At 33.8% G+C, this 21,358-nt stretch overlaps 1 protein-coding gene and 1 long non-coding RNA gene across 2 annotated transcripts in view; both read left to right on the forward strand.

Moving 5' to 3' along the window:
- The window catches only part of LOC115214859 (collagen alpha-1(XXII) chain), a 257,647-nt gene extending 248,532 nt beyond the window's left edge, over positions 1–9,115 (forward strand). Inside the window, exons 35-41 of the mRNA XM_036505510.1 lie at positions 853–885; positions 1,878–2,024; positions 5,068–5,122; positions 6,413–6,514; positions 6,660–6,749; positions 7,021–7,098; positions 8,557–9,115. Of these exons, the coding sequence (XP_036361403.1) occupies positions 853–885; positions 1,878–2,024; positions 5,068–5,122; positions 6,413–6,514; positions 6,660–6,749; positions 7,021–7,098; positions 8,557–8,753 (702 nt within the window). The 3' untranslated portion in view covers positions 8,754–9,115. The remainder of the gene's footprint in view (positions 1–852; positions 886–1,877; positions 2,025–5,067; positions 5,123–6,412; positions 6,515–6,659; positions 6,750–7,020; positions 7,099–8,556) is intronic.
- Positions 9,116–9,834: 719 nt separating this feature from the next.
- On the forward strand, positions 9,835–16,640 carry LOC115215223. Its single transcript, XR_003881958.2, has 2 exons — positions 9,835–12,090; positions 16,073–16,640. It is a non-coding gene; the product is annotated as an uncharacterized LOC115215223 (long non-coding RNA).
- Positions 16,641–21,358: the final 4,718 nt, after the last annotated feature.

Consider the following 21,358-nt stretch of genomic DNA (forward strand, 5'->3'; position numbering starts at 1 on the left):
CTAATTATATAATGTAATATTTTGAATTCGCCTTAAATGGTCCTTTTACATACTGAACACTTGGTGAAATTGATTAATTAATTTTACCCTCAATTGTTGATATTATATAGATATATATATATAGATATATATATAGATATATAGATATATGTATGTATGTATGTATGTATGTATGTGTATCAACGCTATGTGTTAGCATTTGTTTTGACTTCCTGCACTTTGGGTTCAGATCCTACCGAAGTCGACTTTGTCTTTCAGCCTTTCAGGGTCAATAAAAAAGTAGTAGTCCAAGATGATGGATTAGTAGAACTGTACGGGCATGGTACCAAATATCTTGTGGTATTTGTTCCAGCTTTTTCTGTTGTGAGTTCAAATCTCACCATGGCCTACTTCGATGCTAGATCAAATCCATCACTCCCTGGCCTTTTGAATGCCTTTTTTTTTTTTGGAGTCGCAATCCTTAAGATGTTTTACTAATTTGAAAACAAGACCAAGATTTTAAGGGCTGGCCGGCCGATTACATCGACTCTAGTACTTACTAGTACTTTAATTCATCGACCTCGGTAGGGTGAAGGGCAAATTTAACCTTGGAACGATTTGAACTGAGAACGTTAAAAGCCGAAACAAATACCACAAGGTATTTTTCTGATACACAAACGAGTCCGCTTTCTAGTTTGAAGATACCTTCTTCCCTCCCACCGCACCCCACCCAGTCTTGAAGGCCCCCTAACTAAAAAGATAGAAGTAATATTATACGTGAATGAATATCGAGATAAAATCAATACGAAATCGATTACATGGTTGATAATATCGAATAGATTAACCTTTTTTGCCTTTGTTTTATCGTTTTAGGGTCAGCCTGGACAAAATGGCCCCGCTGGAATGGTAAGTTATTTGCTTTTAACCTTGGTTTCTTATGGCTGTATGGTTAAGAAATTTGTTTTCCAATCGCGTGGTTGTGGGTTCAGTTCACTGCAGGGCATCTTGGTCAAGTATCTTCTACTATAGCTCTATGCTAACCAAAGACTTACTAGTGGTTTTGGTAGATGAAAACTATCGGAAGCTTTTCATGTTTATATACGTTTGAGTGTGTGTGTGTGTGTGTGTGTGTGTGTGTGTGTGTGTGAGTGTGTGTGTGCATGCGTGCATATGTGCGTGTGTGTGTGCATTTGCATTCCACAAAAGTCATAAGCTACGAGCAGTGCTGTTGTCACTTGTGAACAAATCATCCGCAGACATCATACCTTTGAAAATGAAGCCACATGAAATAAGAGGTCCCTTACTTGAAAAACAGGTAAGGATTAGTGACAGAAATTGCATCCAGCTGGAAGCCAATACTTTCAGTAATATATTCATCTAACCCAGTGCTTTTCAAACTTTTCCTTTTGCAAACCCCTCCTTGCAATGATCTAGCGCCCAACTCCTTTTTAAATGTTCACACACGTAATATCAGACCAAAATACATCAGCCCGTGGTTTTAGCTTTGGCCAAACTCAGGTACGTATTCTTTGTGCTTCGTATATACCCCTATAGCCCACTTTGCTTCCTACGCCCATAGAGGGTGGCATTGCCCATTTTGGGAAACACTGATCTAACCCATGCTGTCATGGAAAAACTGATGTAAAACGAACGAATGAATAGTGATGAAAGAGTACAAATTTTTAATGAGGGAAAATGGTAATATTGATAATATAAATCTATTATAATGCTTGTATGTGTGTGCTTTTTTTTTCTTTCTTGTTGTTTGTGTTGCTCTTGAGTCTCAAGAATGCAGACGTATCCATCGTAAATACGTTTTTTTTTAATCAAGAAGTTTGTAAAAACTGTGTTTTCAGTTGTCTAATTAAAAAGTGTTCTTTTATTTTTCCTGTTCAAAGCCTGGTGAGAGAGGAGCTACTGGTGAGCCTGGGCCTACAGGACCCCAAGGACCCCCTGGTATACCAGGAATGCCAGGACCTGCAGGTGTTACTGGACCAAGAGGACTTCGGGGACAAACAGGAATGCCTGGCATGCCAGGACTACCGGTTTGTCAGAAAATATTGTATTTATTTAACTATTTAATGCAATATTAACAATTACATTTCAACTTGCTTTTTCATCAATCATTTCTCAAATCATTCTTCAATCATTAACATCTGGAATGGCTTCTTTAATCATCATAATGATTTATATATTTTTTTCATAGATTATAGATTCCATTAAAAAATAAGCGATAAACACCGAGTAACGTATAAACTTTATTAAGCCTCGAGATATTAACATGAAAATATCATTGTCGAAAAACACTGACCTAGAATTTGTCAATGTGCTAATTAATCGCTTAGCACTAATAATCTTATGATTCTTCTAAATCTCAGTTAACCCTTTTCTTACCACATTTCTGTTGAAATAATACACTGCCTTTGTTTCAATCTATTAAAGTGCTAATGATAGATTCCTGTGGTGTAAAAACTCTGTCGCGATGTGGAGAAGAGATAGTAAAAGTATGTGTGCGTGTATGTGTATGTGTGCGATAGAGAGAGGGGTGGGGAGATGGATTTAAATTAATGCTACAGTCGCGTACATACATACATGCGCACATATGAACGCTGTTGGTACACGCAAACATTCAAACACACAGATGACAAATAGGTGTGTGTGTGTGTATGTGTATGAGTGCGTGTGTGCGCGCGTGTGTATATGTGTAAGAGCAAAGGGTGTGAGTATATGCCTTCACGCCGAGGTCGACTTTGCCTTTCATCCTTTCAGGGTCGATAAGTTAAGTACCAGTTGCGTACTGGGATCGATCTAATCGACTACCCCCACCTTCCCCCAAATTTCGGGTCTCGTACCTAGAGTAGAAAAGTATATGTTTACACGCCATTGACGTTTATATGTGTGAGAATGCGTTTGTGTGCCAATTCTATAATATCAAACACTTCTTAAATATTTTATTACCAAAACGCAGTTTGGTGTGTTACTGTGAACAGTGATCGTGGGGCACGACTGTGAGAGCTGAAACGAAGGAGGTAGGGAAAGATTAAGAGGAAGAGTGAAGACAAGAAATAGAAGTTAGGAATAAAGAGAAGAGAATTAAGAGTGATGAAAACGTATAAACTCAGAAGGAAAGGAATGGAATTAATAATGCAAGGAACGGAACTAGAAGGTGTCGTGTGATAAACAGCAAAGCTGAAGCTAAAAGGGAGAGAATGAGAAATATAGAGAGAGAATGCAAAATATGAACGATGATGAGAGACAAGAATATTTTGTAGCAGCCAGAATAAGAAAACTGGTTAGAAGAAAAAATGTGATTGGTGAGAATTGACAAGATTTCTCAGAAATTAATCAAAAGATTATGAAAGATATAAAATGATATTATGACAGAGTGAGTGATATGCTTATGGCTGACACTCTACCATAAACTGTAGCATGGTATTTCCATGGGTACTGCTAGTTAATTTTTGCAAATAGTAAAGAATTCAGTGTAGTAATTTTGCTGTTATTAAACTGGTGTTTGAAACATAAATTAACAGGGAATTTTGATGGAAGTCTTTAATTAAAATCATATTAAAATGGGGAACTTATATTATAGAACTAGATTCAGTTTCGAGCAGATTGGTATCAAAAGGGATAAAAAGATTAATTCTAAAATGTAATTCACAAATTCTTTACAATGTACCTCTTGAGACATCCCGAAACATTTCTGTAAGTTTTTCTTTTTCCACCTTCTTATCATTTTTTAGAATTTTTTTTACAATGTGGTTTTACTCTGATTCTTAAAAACATTCTCCAAAACTAATTCATTAATTAAACAATTTACTTCTCAACAAGTTCTGCTTTATTTCAGTTATATTAAATTCTTAGGACTCATTAAAGCTATAAAGCAACTGACTAGCTCAAACTCTTCTGCTTTTTGTAATAAAGGGTTTTTCTCCATAAACATTACATCCACTTTGAATTGGCTTAATCCTCTTCAATCTAACATTTACATAAGCACAATTGTCAACATCCTTGCATGCACCCATACGCCTTATAAGCACAGGGATGTAAGCATTCAGATTTGCATTATATCTACTTAGACACAGTTTACTCTGTCACTGTAGGTGCAGTATGGGCAAATAGTTAAGAAGTTAGTTCTAAAACCATGAGGTCTCAGTTCAATTCCACTGCATACATCTTGGGCAAATATCCTTTTCAACAGCCTTGGATCAATCCATATTTTGTATGTGAAACTGGCTTGGTAGAAACTGTAGAGAATCCCCTGTGATTCAGAAAGTACCCCCTTGTCAGGCATATTATGCCATGCTGATTCAGCCTGAGGATTACTTTAAGGGTACACGTAAAAGACACTTGTGCTAGCCCCACATAAAAAAGCACTTGTGCTGGTGCCACACAAAAAAGCACTTGTGCTAGCCCCACATAAAAAAGCACTTGTGCTGGTGCCACATAAAAAAGCTCTTGTGCTGGTGCCACATAAAAAAGCTCTTGTGCTGGTGCCACATATAAAGTGCCCAGTACACTCTGTAAAGTGGTTAGCATCAGGAAGAGCATCCAATCATAGAAACCATACTGGAACAGACAATTGGAGCCTGGTGTGGCTCCTGGGCTTGCCAGCTCTTGTCAAACCATCCAATCCATGCCAACTTGGAAAATGGATATTAAATGATGATAATGATTATGATGATGATGTACATATGTCTGTGGTATACTTAGCCACTTATTTGTTAATTCAAGAGCAGATGGTTCAGTTGATCAGACAACTGGATCTTCGTTGCAGAATGACAGAGATCCACCATCACTGTTCTCCTTTGTGATTTTATATTTGAATATATTTGAATATATTTGCATAAATAAATTTAGAAATAAACAAACAGATAAACATTTAAAGTCATAAAAACATTTTAAAAAAAGAAATTGATATACAAGCAAAAGAGAAACTGTTTTTTTTTTTTTTTAAGTATCTCATGTTTAAATGTGAAGGAATGAGATATAAACAGACTTTGGTAAAACTAAAAGAAAGAAAAACTCTCAAAAAGCCATTGAAACCAACAGTGTCTTCAACAAAATTGACATTTCCTTCTCTTTCAGGGTCGAAGCATTGCAGAAAATGAGATACGTCAACTTGTTTACCGAATTCTAAGAGGTGAGCAATTAAAAGACAATTATTTTAATGTCATAAGGAAACTTACCATAATTTCATCTCTGGTTATCTTCTTTAGAACATCTATTTATATATTTATTTATATATCAATTTACTAATTTGTTTTGAAATTTTCCTAAGGTCAAATTAATTATGTATTTCAAAAACTGCATTTTCTAAATTTTTGCTTTCTAAAAATATTTCAAATTTAGACTTTCATTTCATTTTGTTGCCTGAAGGATTAGATTAAAATCATAACTCAAGTTTTGTGCCCTAATGCCCTCACTACTATTAAAATAACTAATTGCAATATAAATAATTGGATTAATAATGAGCCAAAATAAGGCACATCACTTCTAGGAATCAGCCAAAAATTGATAAAACAGTTGGTCAGGACATTTTTGACTCAAATTCTAGGACTTGTAGGACTGGTTACCTGGTTTCCGTGACATACAAGTGACTGACATCACAACATTCCCCTGGATTGGGTCCCAGTCGGTCACAAGGTTACTCATATACTTTTGTACTCTTTTACTTGTTTCAGTCATTTGACTGCAGCAATGCTGGAGCAGCGCCTTTAGTCAAGCAAATCGACCCCAGGACTTATTCTTTGTAAGCCTAGTACTTATTCTATCGGTGTCTTTTGCCGTACCGCTAAATTATGGGGACATAAACACACCAGCATCAGTTGTCAAGTGATGATGGGGGGGTCAAACACAAACACACACATCTTTTTTTACTCATATATAGAGTATTGTGAAATGAAGTATTTTGTTTAAGGACACAAATGCTTGGTCTGGGGAGTGCAAGGAATGCAGGGTCAGTATCATCAAGAAAGAATTAGATAGTTGAAAAGAACAAATAGCATGGTACTGTAGGCTGTGGGTAGCAAGCCAAGTGAAGGGGTTCCAACAAAACCTTAATAAAAGAAATAATATATGTATATATATGTATATGTATATATATATATATATATATATATATATATATATATATATATATATATATATATATATATGTGTGTGTATATATATATATATATACATATATGTATGTATATATGTGTACATAAATATATATACGTGATATACTAGGGTCAATTTGGTCAATTAAAACCTTTCAAAGCGGTGCCCCATTATGGCCACAGTTCAATGACTGAAAAAAGTAAATGACAAAGAATGTATCAATCTAAGGAATGTATGACATGTCAATTATATTATGTTAATTATATTAATTATATTATGTTAATTACATATTTTCTATGGAAATAAACAATTATTCATTAAATTACAGAACGTCTTGAAGACTTAACAGCTGATCTTAAAGGACCCCCAGGACCAATGGGTGTAGGGAAAAGAGGTCGACCAGGTCCACCTGGATTGATGGGTACCCCAGGTAAGATGTTACATATTTACGATTTATGATTTTGTGTGTAGAAAACTCTTTTATCATTAAAAAATGCATTCTTTTCCGAATTTGCAATGAGTAAGATCTATTATTAAATTAAATAAGTTTAATTTTTCCATTGAAATGTTTTTAGGTGAACGTGGTGCTCCTGGACCCCCAGGTGAACGAGGATTTGTAGGAATCCCAGGTCTTCAAGGGCCCATGGGTACATTAGGGCGTGCTGGTAAGAAATGAAAATCTAAATTTAATTTCATCAAGAAAGATGTTCAAAAAAATACATCGGCTCTCTCTCTCTCTCTCTCTCTCTCTCTCTCTCTCTCTCTCTCTCTCTCTCTCCATTTTTCTGTATGTCTCTCTTACACTCTCCCTCTATACCCTTCTCTCCTTTCCTCTCCTCCTCACCCCTCTCTCTTACACACATACATCTAATCTTATCGCTTCCTGTCTGAATTATTTCTTTATTTGTATCATTTACATAAACCTATCTCTTTCAGGTCCCAGGGGAGAAAAGGGTGACAGAGGTCTTACTGGCACTGGTAGAATTGGCAAACCTGGTTTAAGAGGAAGAACAGGTAGAGTGTGGAATTCTTTTTTTGACAGTTTTAGTCACAATTTTTATAAAAATTTATTCAAAATACGATTTTCGAGTCAGTTTTAAGTTTTTTATTTAAATTTTGTTAAATTTTGTTTTTCTTTTTGCTTTGTGAAATTCCTTCATCTCTGTTGCAACAACAGGCTTTCTTGAATATCCAAAATTAGAAATTTTAATTAGTAAAATTCATTAATAGGCACAGGAGTTGCTGTGTTAAGTAACTTGCTTACCAACCACATGGTTCTGGGTTTAATCCCACTGCATGGCACCTTGGCAAGTGTCTTCTACTATAGCCTTGGGCTGAACAAAGCCTTGTGAGTGGATTTGGTAGATGGAAACTGAAAGAAGCCCATTGTGTGTGTGTGTGTCTCACCACCGGTGCTGGTTTGTCTACATCTTTGTAACTTACCAGTTTGGCAATAGAGACTGATAGAATAAAGACCACGCGAATAAAGATAAGGTGGCAAGCTGGCAGAAACGTTAGCATGTCAGGCAAAATGCTTAGCGGTATTCCGTCTGCCACTACATTCTGAGTTCAAATTCCATCGAGGTCGACTTTGCCTTTCATCCTTTCGGGATTGATTAAATAAGTACCAGTTACGCACTGGGGTTGATATAATCGACTTAATCCATTTGTCTGTCCTTGTTTGTCCTCTCTGTGTTTAGTCCCTCGTGGGTAGTAAAGAAATAGGCATTTCATCTGCCATTACATTCTGAGTTCAAATTCCACCGAGGTCGGCTTTGCCTTTCATCCTTTCAGGGTCGATAAATTAAGTACCAGTCGTGCACTGGGGTCTATGTAATCGACTTAATCCGTTTATTTGTCCTTGTTTGTCCCCTCTGTGTTTAGCCCCTTGTGGGTAATAAAGAAATAATAATAAAGACCAGGCTTAAAAAGAAAAGTATTGAGGTGGATTCGTTCTACTAAAAACTCCTCCAAGTAAAAGATAAAAAATAAGTTTGTTGAAATATTTAAAGAAGGATTTTGCTGGAATTCAAAGGAGAAACTGGATGATGAAGCAAAACCTTTATGTATGATTAATAGCCAAGTATTTCATTTTTATATTTGATTTGCAAGATTCTTGATGTGAACTTGTATGTTGAAACAGGTTTTGTTGTATCTTGGGAGGGTCAGTATGCCAATAATATACACATAATGGTTCTATTTCACTTCCTTTGTCAGTAGTAGTAGTAGTAGATGGTGAGCTGGCAGAATCAGATGTTTACATTCTGAGTTCAAATCCTGCCAAAGTCGACTTTGCTGTTCATCCTTTCAAGATTGATAAAAATTACCACTCAAATACTGGTGAAGATGTAATCAATGAACCCCAACCCCCTAAAATTGCTGGCCAGGCCTTGTGTCAAAAAATAGAATTATTAAAGGAATATATTTTATTAAAATTAAAAGAATTTTTTGTTTTCTGTTTTGTTTTCCTAGGTCCTCCTGGACCAGTTGGTCCTTCCGGTGTTGGTCGCCCTGGAGAAAGAGGTTTACATGGACCTCCAGGATCTCAAGGTCATAGAGGAGCCCCAGGTCTGCCTGGTCCTCCTGGATATTGTGAATATTGTAACTTTGCTGCATCAGGCCCTGAATATTTCCCATTAAATAGAAGGAATGCTATCAAGGGACCTTGAAAATGACATAAACTTTTCACTTTGCTCTCAGAACACTATTGCACCTGTAGCCACATATGACCACCACCTCCAGCACCCCCTACTTCTCTCCTCTTTAACCGCCGTCGTCATATTCTTTCTTTCACATTTCCCTATTTCTCCTAATTTTCTACATATCTAAAACTTCTTATTTTCACCAAAATTCTCTAGAATGGATAAGTATATATTTGGGAAGTTATGCCATTGAATTATGGTAGATTAACATAATCCTCCATATCATATCATCAGGGATTAATGGATAAATAATTCCTTCCATATTAAGGTTCATTTATTTGGAGTTTAAGGATTAAGGGAGCTAAAAGTGAATGACATTAATTAATAGGGAAAATGCTGTGTTTATTAATTTATATCATGTGTGCTATGTGGCTGTTATGGTTCCTGTTATAAGTAAAATAGTTAATTTGTATGTTGTTCTAATCATCATGACAGTGTGGAGAAGTCATCTGTTCACACACTGGAAACTAAATCATAAATCAAATAAGCTAATATATATATATATATATATATATATATATATATGTGTGTGTGTGTGTGTGTGTGTGTGTGTGTGTGTGTGCATATATATATAAGTATATATATATATATGTGTGTGTATATATATATGTGCATATACATATATGTATATATATGTGTATATATATATATATATGTATATATATATATATGTATAAATATATGTATCTCTGTATATATATATATAAATATATGTGTTTGTATATATATATATATATATATATACATTCATACACACACATACACACACACACACACATATATATATGCATATATAAATATATATATATATTCATACACACACACGCACGTGTGTGTGTTGTATGTCTGTAAACATATATATATATGTATGTATATATTCTGGTTCTTAGAAATCAAAGGAATGAAAGATGGAAAAAAATTAGAAATAGTATAATTTTTTATCTAGCAGATAGCATTTCAGAAACCGTCCAAATATATATGAAATAATCTCTGGTTGTCTTCCACATATATATATATATAATATATATATATATATATACATATATATGTGTGTATATATATATATATATATATATATGCTTCCTTATATGTGCACAATTATTTGTGCATTCATGAATAGTGCACAATATTTGTTGTATTATTCAAGAAAAAAATCCATCATATCATAAATGGAAAAAAAATCAATTAAAATTGATCTTTTGCAACATCTTATAACAGTAAAATCAATACCAAAGTCATTAGGCTACTAGGTTCCAATAAATATATATATATACACAGCTACCATGAACAGCAGATATTTAGGATGTGCTGTGTCATTCAATCAAGTATCTGCATATTATAAGTCCTGCTCAATCACAGCAAAGTTTACACAACAGAGTACATACATACATACATGCATATATATATATATATATATAAAACATATATATATATTTATAGCTGCCATAAAAGTAAGCTCTCCATTGTTGTTGTTGTTCTTCTTCTTCTTCTCATTATTATTATTATAATTATGGCTAACAGAATCGTGAGCATGCTAAGCAAAATGCTTAGCAGTATTCTGTCCATCTTTACAGTCTGAATTTCAATTCCACCAAGGTCAACTTCGCCTTCTGTTCTTTTGGAATTGGTAAAATAAGTACCAGCTGAGCCACTTGGGATGATGTAATCGACTTACCTGCTCCCCCAGCTTACCGGCCTTGTGCCAAAATTTGAAATTATTATTATTATTATTATTATTATTATCATCATCATCATCATTATTACCATTTGATGCAATTTAAAAATTTATATATTTCGCTTGAATTTTGTCTAAAAATTATCTGCTATCATGGAACAAGTTTCGTTGAAGACAGCAATGAGAAAGTGAATGTTTAATTTTTAAATACACATTGCTTCCTAGAACCTGCTTGATTTAATCTAGTTTTGGTGAGGTCTCTTTTTCTCTTTTTTGTCTGCTTTTTTCTTTCTTCCTTTCTTTATTTAAACTACCTTCACTATATATTACTTTTTATTCTATTTTTATTCAACTACAGACACACACACACTCACACACATATATAAAAATTAAGGATATCTACCAGACTTGTACTTACATTATTAACTATGTATTATATGCTTACAGACATAAGTGAATTAATTCTGATACCCTGAAATATAGATACACAGTTATTCACATGGCAATTTGTAGACCTGTGGAGCTAGACGTCCTTGGTTGGTATCTAGATTGGTTGCTAACTTATTCTATATCATGAGTTGTTACTAACTTACTAGACTGAGTTGTGACTTATATATATATCTACATTGCTTGGTAAGTTACTAGCATCTAGTTTGGTTGGTAATTTTCAGACGTTTAGAGTAGTTGAAAAGCTTATATCTAAATTGGTTGGTTAATAATAAAAGAAATATATAGATATATCAAAAATTTGAAATTTTATATACGTGTACCGAAATTTATATGTATATTTATCCATGGGTACCTATAAAAGAACTGATGAAGGAATCGTATAATGTGTATCTAAATTTATGTAAATATTTATAATGGATGCCTATGTGAGAATTGATGTAACGAATTTATGACAAATGTTCAGGACATTTGAAGAATAGTAAACAAAGATCATACGAGTATTTATATTTTGGTATCATAGTTCCTTTTGTGTGCATGCTAAAAGCAAGGTACATGAACAAAGGCCACAGCCGTTGCCATGGGTACAAAATATGAGGGCACGCTTTTGCATTTGTTGCAGCTTCCATAGTTCTTGGGATTGGAGACAAAACTATGGAAAAGGTTTTGGTATCATCTCTTTCTATTATTTCTTGGCTTTTACTCTCTTTTAGCTTATTTTTATCACAATATCCACCACCACCACCACCACCACTATTACCGCTATCACTATCTTTACTAAAACTGCTGTTGGCTGTCGCTATTAACAAATCAAGCATATGCTACAGGTCACGGGGTTTTTGTTATTATCAAGGTCTCTTATGGTACCATATCCTTCTGGTACCATATCTTTTATGGTACCACATCTTTCTGGTCTGGTTCGTTAACCTATTAAACACTTGATTAAAATTTAAAAAAAAAAAACATTTGTAGAAAAATAAGAAATATTACATTTCTTATATATTAAACTATAACCAAATAAAAAAGTAAATAAAAAAAAACAAGGGAAATATTTAAGATCTCACCACCATGCAGCACCCAGGAACCAGTTCCAGTTCTTCAAAGACCAGCACCATCAACAGTCACAGACAACAAGGAAGGGAGACAACAAGCAGCAAAACAGATTGGACACCTTACCATAATGTATTCCAGTTTTCTTACTTTCAATTTTGATTTCTTTGATTATAATTAGTTTTTATAAAATTTGTTTTAAATTTTCAATTTTCATATAAGCATAATTTTTATCCATAATTATATTTTACTCTCAAATTCTTCCCTGTTTATATTCTGCTTAACAAATGAAAATTTAAAACAAACAAGAAGGAAAGATAATCTTTGGAAAAAGAAAGCTCTTTTCTCATTGAATTATAAAATAAAACCTAATGTGTATATATATATATATATATATGAATTTTTTGCGTAATGGGATAAAAAAAACCAAGGCTGTATAGATATTAGAGCATTTATAGATAGAAGGTCTTACAGCTGTTTCTAGAATATTAATTAATAATAATATCCCTTCATCAGAGACGGTGTGAGAGGAAAAGTTAAGTCATAGTTAGTTTCGATGTGATATAAATAGAGGGTGAGGTGGAGGAAAGAAAATAGATGTAAGATATGTATGGTTATTGAGTTCATAAATCCGTGTTATAGGCATAATGGTATATATGTGTATTATTCCAATATTCTTTGAGTAAAATCCAAAAGTCCAACAGAGTTTAATATGAGTCCATCCAAATGTAATATGGCAAGCTGGAAGGCAACACCAGACTCATATATATATATATATATATATATATATATATATATATATATATATATATATATATATATATATATATATATATTGGTAAAAACGGTAAGATAACAAAAGAAACAAAGAGACCTCAATATTATGTAAATAGAGGAAATTTATCTGTAAAATAATATGTGACAGTTATTTAATAGTCAAGATAAAACGTTGCTTTTTCAAAAAACGGGAAAATAGTTTCACCATTCCATAGCAAAATCGTTATACTACACTTCGACAATTTTTGATATCTCGGCATCTGAAGAAGCTGGAGATACGATAGTTTCATCAAAAGACACCGGCAAACAAAAATAAATATTTAAAAAAATCTTTCGGCATCCGAAACTCAGAGTTTTATCTTGGCTATTGAATAATTGTCACATATTATTTTACAGATATATATATATATATATATATATATATATATATGAGTCTGGTGTAGCCTTCCAGCTTGCCAGTTCTGGTCAAACCGTCTAACCCATGCCAGCATAGACAACGGACGTTAAATGTTGATTATGATGATGTACACATACCTGTTTACATATTTTTTCCAGCCTGGTATCCAATATGAACATTCAGCTGATATTGTTTACTGATTTTTAATGAGGAAGCTGAGCCTTCCAGACTGTTTAGTGTTGCTTCATCTGGTATCTGATACTGATAAGAGTATAAAGAGCTCGAAATGCATCTACCAGTCTATAGGGAGAGCTTTGAACTGATTCTAGTGTTTCGACACCTTTTGTCGAAACCAAAACTTTTTCGTCATGGAAAGCCATATTGAAAATGTCTCTTTGTAGGTCAAATATGTCGCAAACATATTTGACATGATCTAAAGTTTGTTTATTTTATAACACTGCTTTGCACACCACTCATATTTCGTTGCTATTATGTTAAACTGCCATATGTCCAAATTTGGGCAAATGCGTTTTTTTTTTTTAATATTTATTTTTGTTTGCTATTGCCGGTGTCTTTTGATGAAACTATCGTATCTCCGGCTTCTTCAGATGCCGAGATATCAAACATTTTCAAAGTGTAGTATAACGATTTTGCTATGGAATGGTGAAACTATTTTTCCGTTTTTTGAAAAAGCAACGTTTTGACTTTGCATAATAGCAACGACACGTGTGTGTGTGTGTGTGTGTGTGTGTGTGTGTGTGTGGTGTGTGTGTGTGTGTGTGTGTGTGTGTGCACATTATACAAATATATAGAACAGAGAAATAAGAGGATAAATGTTTATTTCATTCATCTACACCTGTTTCATAATCTTGATAGTTATATAATTATATGTTACAGCAATGTTAATACACATAGAATATACATATAGAAACATGGATACCTGTTTACAGAAGGGTGATGATATGGGAACCAACAGACTAATCTTCAGAACGATACATTGGGGTTGAAAACAATTCTCCACCATTGTACCTTCTGTACCTTTCATAACAACACTTACGTTACCCTAAAGTCTACCATGGCCCATTGTTGTTCGCCAGGCAATTGGCAGAGAACTTAATGCAAAATATGCTTGATTCTTCAATTCCTTATTCTTTATTGCTACCTACATACAAACGACGATATATCGGAAGTCTGCAATGGCTTCATGAATGCCATCTCAGCTATAACCTTGGAGCCCTAGTAATCCGTTAAAGCGCTTACCTAGCGTACCTAAAAGTTTAGATCACCTGTGAACTAAACCCCCGTATTTTGTATGTATATATATCACCATGATCACCGTGTCCGACCAGGCTATCAGATGTTGCTTACACATCGCAGGTCACAATGCGCTTCGCATTGTTTCAGCCTTCAAATGACGCCACCCTGCTGGCTAAGCGAGCAGGCCAACAAGTTGTGGCGAAAGAGTACAGCAGGGATCGCCACCACTCCCTGCCGGAACATCGTGGAGCTTTAAGTGTTTTCGCTCAATAAACACTCACAACGCCCGGTCTGGGGATCGAAACCGCGATCCTACGACCGCGAATCCGCTACCCTAACCACTGGGCCATTGCGCCTCCACACACACACACACACACTCACACACACACACACACACACACACACACACACACACACACACATATATATACTGATGGTTGTTTTATGTTATAATACAAACCATTTTACATTAAACTGAAGGATTACTCTATACTTTTGTAGAGTACAAGTTCCAGTCAGCTAAGTCTGATAATGGCTTAGCTGTCCAAAACTTCGAAGTCACTATCAATAAGTCTTGTTTAAGAATAATAAGTATATATGTGTGTATTCCTTTGTGGGTGTTTCATGCCATTTATGATGTAACTGGTCTAATTTCATTTTTTTTTAAACGAATGTTGAAGTAATTTCCCAAATAAGGTTACTATTGTAATGAACTTGAGAGTAGAAAAAAAATGGCAAATATTTTAGAATAAAATCGGTGCAAGAACTACATGAATTATATTTCAATTTAGCGAGACTTGAACATGAATAGACCATAATATCTACAGTATAAAGTATTAATAATTATATCTACAGAATCACTGGCCATCGGAAATGACATTGTATTTAATAATAAACAGAGGAATATGAGAAATCATATGTTTTTTAAGAATGTATTGAAAATATTCAACATAATAAGAACCCATCCACCGCCTTATACCTGCAATAATAATTTTGACAACAACATAGACAACAACAATATCATTTATGACAAATTGAACAAAATATAATGTTCCTAATGCTGCCAGTGGAAATATTCTGTGTGACTGAATTATCTCATCCAATGACACTGTGAAACCCGTTGTCCGTGACAAACAGAACTTGAGTTACAATAATGTTATCATTTAAATTTCCTTTTCCCAAGGACTCTTTTTCTTTGTTTACATTAATCTTCCTCTTCTTAATTTTGATTCTTTGAAAGTTTCTCAAACAGTTCATATGTTTTCCTTCAAAATCAGAAATTTTTCAAAAGCTTTTCATTATTTTATCTTAGGTTAAATATTTAAATATTCCGTATTTTACTGTTGTAATTTTGTTTGTTGCAAATATATACATACATACATATGTATATATATATACATACATATATATATATACATATATATATATATATATATATATATATATATATATATATATATATATATATATAATATATATATATATATATATATACAAATATATATATTAAATATATATTGTAAATATATATATATATATGAATATGTATGTATGTGTGTATATATATATATGCATGTGTTTAAAATATGTATGTATATTGGAGAAAAATTTATATGTACTTATATCTAATCCATATATGCTTATAATGCGAATGTTTTCTCATAATATTTTTGTTTTCTGTAGAAATATACGATCTGTCATGATTTTACTGGAATAAGAACTTAATGCAAGGAACAATGACAAAAAGACTAACAGCACAGAACAACATCAAATATATATATACACACACATGCATCCATATAAACAAATAACTTGGAAACTGTTTTTATATATATATATGTATGTATATATTTATATGTATGTATGTATGTGTGTATATGTATACAATATGAATTAAAAGAGATCGATCTATTGAATCCAACTAATATAGCCTTGAAGAGGGCTCTATGATGAAAATAGAGTCACTAAGAATTCGTTTCTGGAGGTGACACCAATCATACTTTATTTTTTTATATAACCGCTACACAACACTCAAAAAGACAACATTCAAAAGAATCCAGAATCCATTAACTCTGAGGGATTTTTTTTGTCATTTATTCAGTGTTCTGTGAACATTTCTTTCTTTTGGCTACATTTATATACGGCGGACATTTTGTACAGTTTCAAACAAAATAATGCACTATGTTTTTTAAATAAAGACATTTAGTAAAAAAAAAAAAAGAAAAAGAATATATTATCAAATGCTCTTATATGTGAATCTTTGTGTTTACTTCCTTTTTGTAATTATATCTAAAGACATGCATGATTTGTACTGGTGTCACGTGAAAAGCTAGTGTCATTTAAAAAGCACCAAGAACACTCTGTAAAGTACAGTTCTATATTTAAGAGATGAGGAATTATGTACATTATTTACCTTATTTAATTTTGACGGATATTTGTCCTCATCTTGTTTGTTGCTAACACGTTTCGGCTGATATACCCTCCAGCCTTCATCAGGTGTCTTGGGGAAATTTCGAACCTGGGTTCTCATTGCTAAGGTATTTTTCGATGTTTATTATTATTATCATTATTATTATTATTATTATTATTATTATTATTCAGGTCACTGCCTGGAATCGAACTCGGAATCTTGGGGCTAGTAGCCCGCGCTCTTAAACACTATGCCATATGCTCGTGGGCATATGGCGTATATAATAATAATAATAATAACAAATCGAAAAATACCTTAGGAATGACAACCCAGATTCGAAATTTCCCCCAAGACACCTGATGAAGGCTGGAGGGTATATCAGCCGAAATGTTGTGTTAACAACAAACAAGATGAGGACAAATATCCGTCAAATGTAAATAATGTAGTCTGTAAAGTGATGGCATCAGGAAGGGCACCCAGCTGTAGAAACCATTCCCAAACAGACAATGGAACCTAGTGCAGCTTCTGGCTTTGCCAACTCCTGGCAAGCCATCCAACCCATGCCAGTATGGAAAAACGGACGTTAAATGACGATGATCTGTGAATACTTGGTGTTGTGAGAATGCAACTGCTAAATTTTGATATTTGTAAATAAAATTGTATTTTTTTACCCAGGTGAAGGTATGGCTGTGTGATTAAGGAGTTTGCATGGCTTTAGGTTCAATCTCACTGAGTGACACATTGGGCAAGTGTCATCTACTATAGCCTCACATTGACCAAAGCTTTATAAGTGAATTGTGTGTGTGCGTTTAAGTTGTAATGATGAAGACAAGTGAAATGGTGATATTTTGAAATCTTTTGATACGCACGTTTCAGGTCTGTGTAATATATAAGAGAAAATGCACCCAGTTTCTCTTCAGGTAATATATTTTGAAATGTTTTAATTGCAGAGTCCTACGTAATGGATGCAATTCCTATTATATACAGGGTGCGTAAAATATTTGAGGACAGATCTATGTTTATAAATAAACAGATATATAATAACAGATAATAACTTTATTTATCACAAAATTCTATGAGGATCGAAATAAACATTCTTTTCTATAGTGTTATTCAATAAAGCCACCTTCAGCTTCAATGACGGCTTGTATATGAGATCTAACTCTACATTATCGAATCAAGTGGTCCTGGTTCATTTTCGACATTACTCTGACTATGGCAGCTTTCAAAGAATCTTTGGTGTTATGGGCGTGTTCATTGACCTCTCTCTCAACAATGCTCCACATGTAATAGTCCAGTGGATTTAAATCTGGGGGGATTAGGAGGCCAAATGTTAGGAGCTATGTGATCATGATTTTTTTTTTCTGTGTTACTAGAGCCTTGTGTGATAGTGTAGAGTCTTACTAAAACACATATGGCCTTCCATTGCATACACAGTCTATCCAGGGTTTAACAATTATTTCCAGGACCTAAATGTAGGCGGCAGAATTAACTATAATGGAAAGAAGTAAGGAGGCATCACATGTCCTTCATTGCTGACAACCCCTAAAACCATGACAGTTGCAGGAAACTGTGTACGCATAACACTTGAAACTTCAGAAGGGTCTGCACATAACAATCTGTCATTTCTTCTGTAAACTTTTTGATCGTGGTCGAAGTTTTTCTCGTTTTAGAAAAACCAAATCAAATCTTCTTCTGCTGGATTTTTAAGTTTGTTTAAGAGCCTTTTAGATCTAATGCAGAGATTTTCTTTTGCTTTTTCTGAAAAACTGACGACTGTTCCTTCTGACACATGGAAATCTTTTGTAATTGACCCCATGGACTTTCTGGGATTATAATCAATGGTCTGTTGAACTTGTTGGATAAATTCATGCGTCCTGATGATTTCAGAGCATTTAGAATGCTTTTTATGCTTTGATACTGGTGATACGTTTCCATCTTCTGTCTCTAGCTTCTTACAAACTTTGTAGATGAAAGATCTGGCAACTTTTGAAAATTGAGATATTTCTAAATCGCTATGCTCAGTCTTTATAACCACAATAACAGCATGCTCTTCCTTCTTTGAGTAAGCAGAGGGTCTGCCATTATTGTTTTCTGAAACAAAGATTATACTGAGTAAGCAAAAGAATCAGCAATCACCCCAAAAAGGTATGTTCTCAAATACATTACGCACCCTGTATTATGCAGATCTGAAACACACATTAAATGATTTCAAAATATCACTATTTGGGTTTGATTTTCCTATTATTACAACTTATACCACTTAATGCCTGTACAAACTAGACTCCACTTATGCGTATATTCTAATAACGATTTCGAGTCGTTCGTTATACTAGACGGGAGTCGAAAATTCTGACACTGTGCTTTGTTTCTTAGCATGACATGAAATATCTGTCTATCTATCTATCTATCTATCTATCTATCTATCTATCTATCTATCTATCTATCTATCTATCTATCTATCTATCTATCTATCTATCCATCTATCTATCTATCTATCTATCTATCTATCTATCTATCTACACACACACAAATATATATATATATATATATATATATATATATATATATATACATATATATATATATATATATATATATATATATATATATATATATATATATAAGAGGGAATTTTTTAACCACTATGTGGAAGCCCTTATGCTAGAAGAAGATCCGCTATGGTCTCAGCCACTAAGAATTGTTCTCCAGAAAATTTAGCACACCAGAAACGTAAGCGAGCAAGACAAATGAAAAATAAGAAAAAATATAGATTAATCACAAATAATTGTTTCCCTATCAATAAATTACGTAATTTTACTTACACAATCTATCTGTAGATCGTCAGTGTGATCCTCTTTGCAAGATATAATTTGTAGAATGTGTTTGCTGTTATCTTGTCTAGACCTTATACAAGAGTGTTATAGTCATACAAAAAGTATCTTTGTTTCCAGCCTTCTACGTAAACATGTCTGACCATGGGGAAAATATTAATTACCTTACTTGGAACCAGGTGAAGTGTGGCAAAAGGAAGGGCATCTGACCACTGAAATTCTGCCTCAACAAATATCCTCTTTATGCTTGCATGGAGAAGAGGACAAGAAAGTATAATGAGTAATATAGTTTAATATATTTATTAACGTTAAGGTGCTGAGCCGGAAAAAATCATTAGCATTCTGAATTCAAATTCTATCTTTACGTTCCGAGTTCAAATTCTGCTGAGGTCAACTTCACCTTTCATCCTTTCAAGGTCAATAAAATAAGTACCAGTTAAACACTGGGATCAATATAATTCACTTATCTTTTTCCCCGAATTTGCATGCCTCATACCAGACTTTGAAACTAATATAATTATTAACGTTCTGTTAAATTTAGTTCATAGTAACTAACATTATATTTTATGCAACGATTAATATATATAAAAGTGATGCTTAAAAATCAAAAATATAGCCATGGTGTCAACGAACTCAGCTGATAACACATCGTTAAACTCCAATTGATATTGGTGAAATAAACTTGAATGTCTGTACATAAAGAATCGGCTAAAACAATGCTCAACATATTTAGAACATTTTCTATCTTTTAATTGTTTCATTCATTCGACTACGGCCATGCTGGGGTACCATCTTGAAGAATTTTAGTCGAGTGAATTGTCCCCAGAACTTATTTTTGCTAAAACCTGGTACATATTTTATCAGGAATTTTTTGCCAAACTGCTAAGTTATGGGGACGTAAACATGCCAACACCAGTTGACAAGCGATGGTGGTGGTGGGGGGGGAGGCAAACACAGACATAAAGCCACACACACACACACATACATATATGTGTGTTTTTGTGATGAGCTTCTTTCAGTTTCTGCCAACGAGGTCCTCTCACATGATTTTGGTTGGCTTGAGGTTATAGGAAAAGAAGAAACTTGGCCAAGGTGGCACGCAGTGGAACTGAATCCAGAACCATGTGGTCGGGAAGCAAACGCCTTGCCATACATTTAGAAAAATGATGGCTGTGCGGTACGAATTTTGTTTCCCAGCCACATGGTTCTAGGATCAGTCCCACTGTGCGGCACCTTCGGCAAGTGTCTTCACCTATTGCCTCGAGACCAGACAAAGCCGTGTCAGTGGATTTGGTTGACGGAAACTGAAAAAAACCCGTCGAGTGTGTGTATATATATGTTTATATTTATATGTGTGTGTGTATATATATGTATGTAAATACATACACACACACACACACTGCCCAGATCGGAGCAATCTCAAGATTAATCAGCCGAAATTGCGAAGATGATCCGGTTCTTGACTGATGATTGAAGGCTTCGAATGTCCCGTCCGTGTTTTTTTTTGTGTCGTCTTCTAAATGTTTCACGTTCTTGTCCCAGTTTGTATATATTTTTTTACTTTTACATATATATATATATATATATATATATATATATATATATATATATATATATATATATATATATATAAATGGAGTTGAACGAAGATGTTATTATTATTCTTTTACTTTCGACAAATGTTTCGAAGACAACATGGTATTATTCCAAAGGAATAAGCGGTAT

This window comes from Octopus sinensis, linkage group LG8 (assembly GCF_006345805.1).
Source record: "Octopus sinensis linkage group LG8, ASM634580v1, whole genome shotgun sequence".
Taxonomy (NCBI): domain Eukaryota; kingdom Metazoa; phylum Mollusca; class Cephalopoda; order Octopoda; family Octopodidae; genus Octopus; species Octopus sinensis.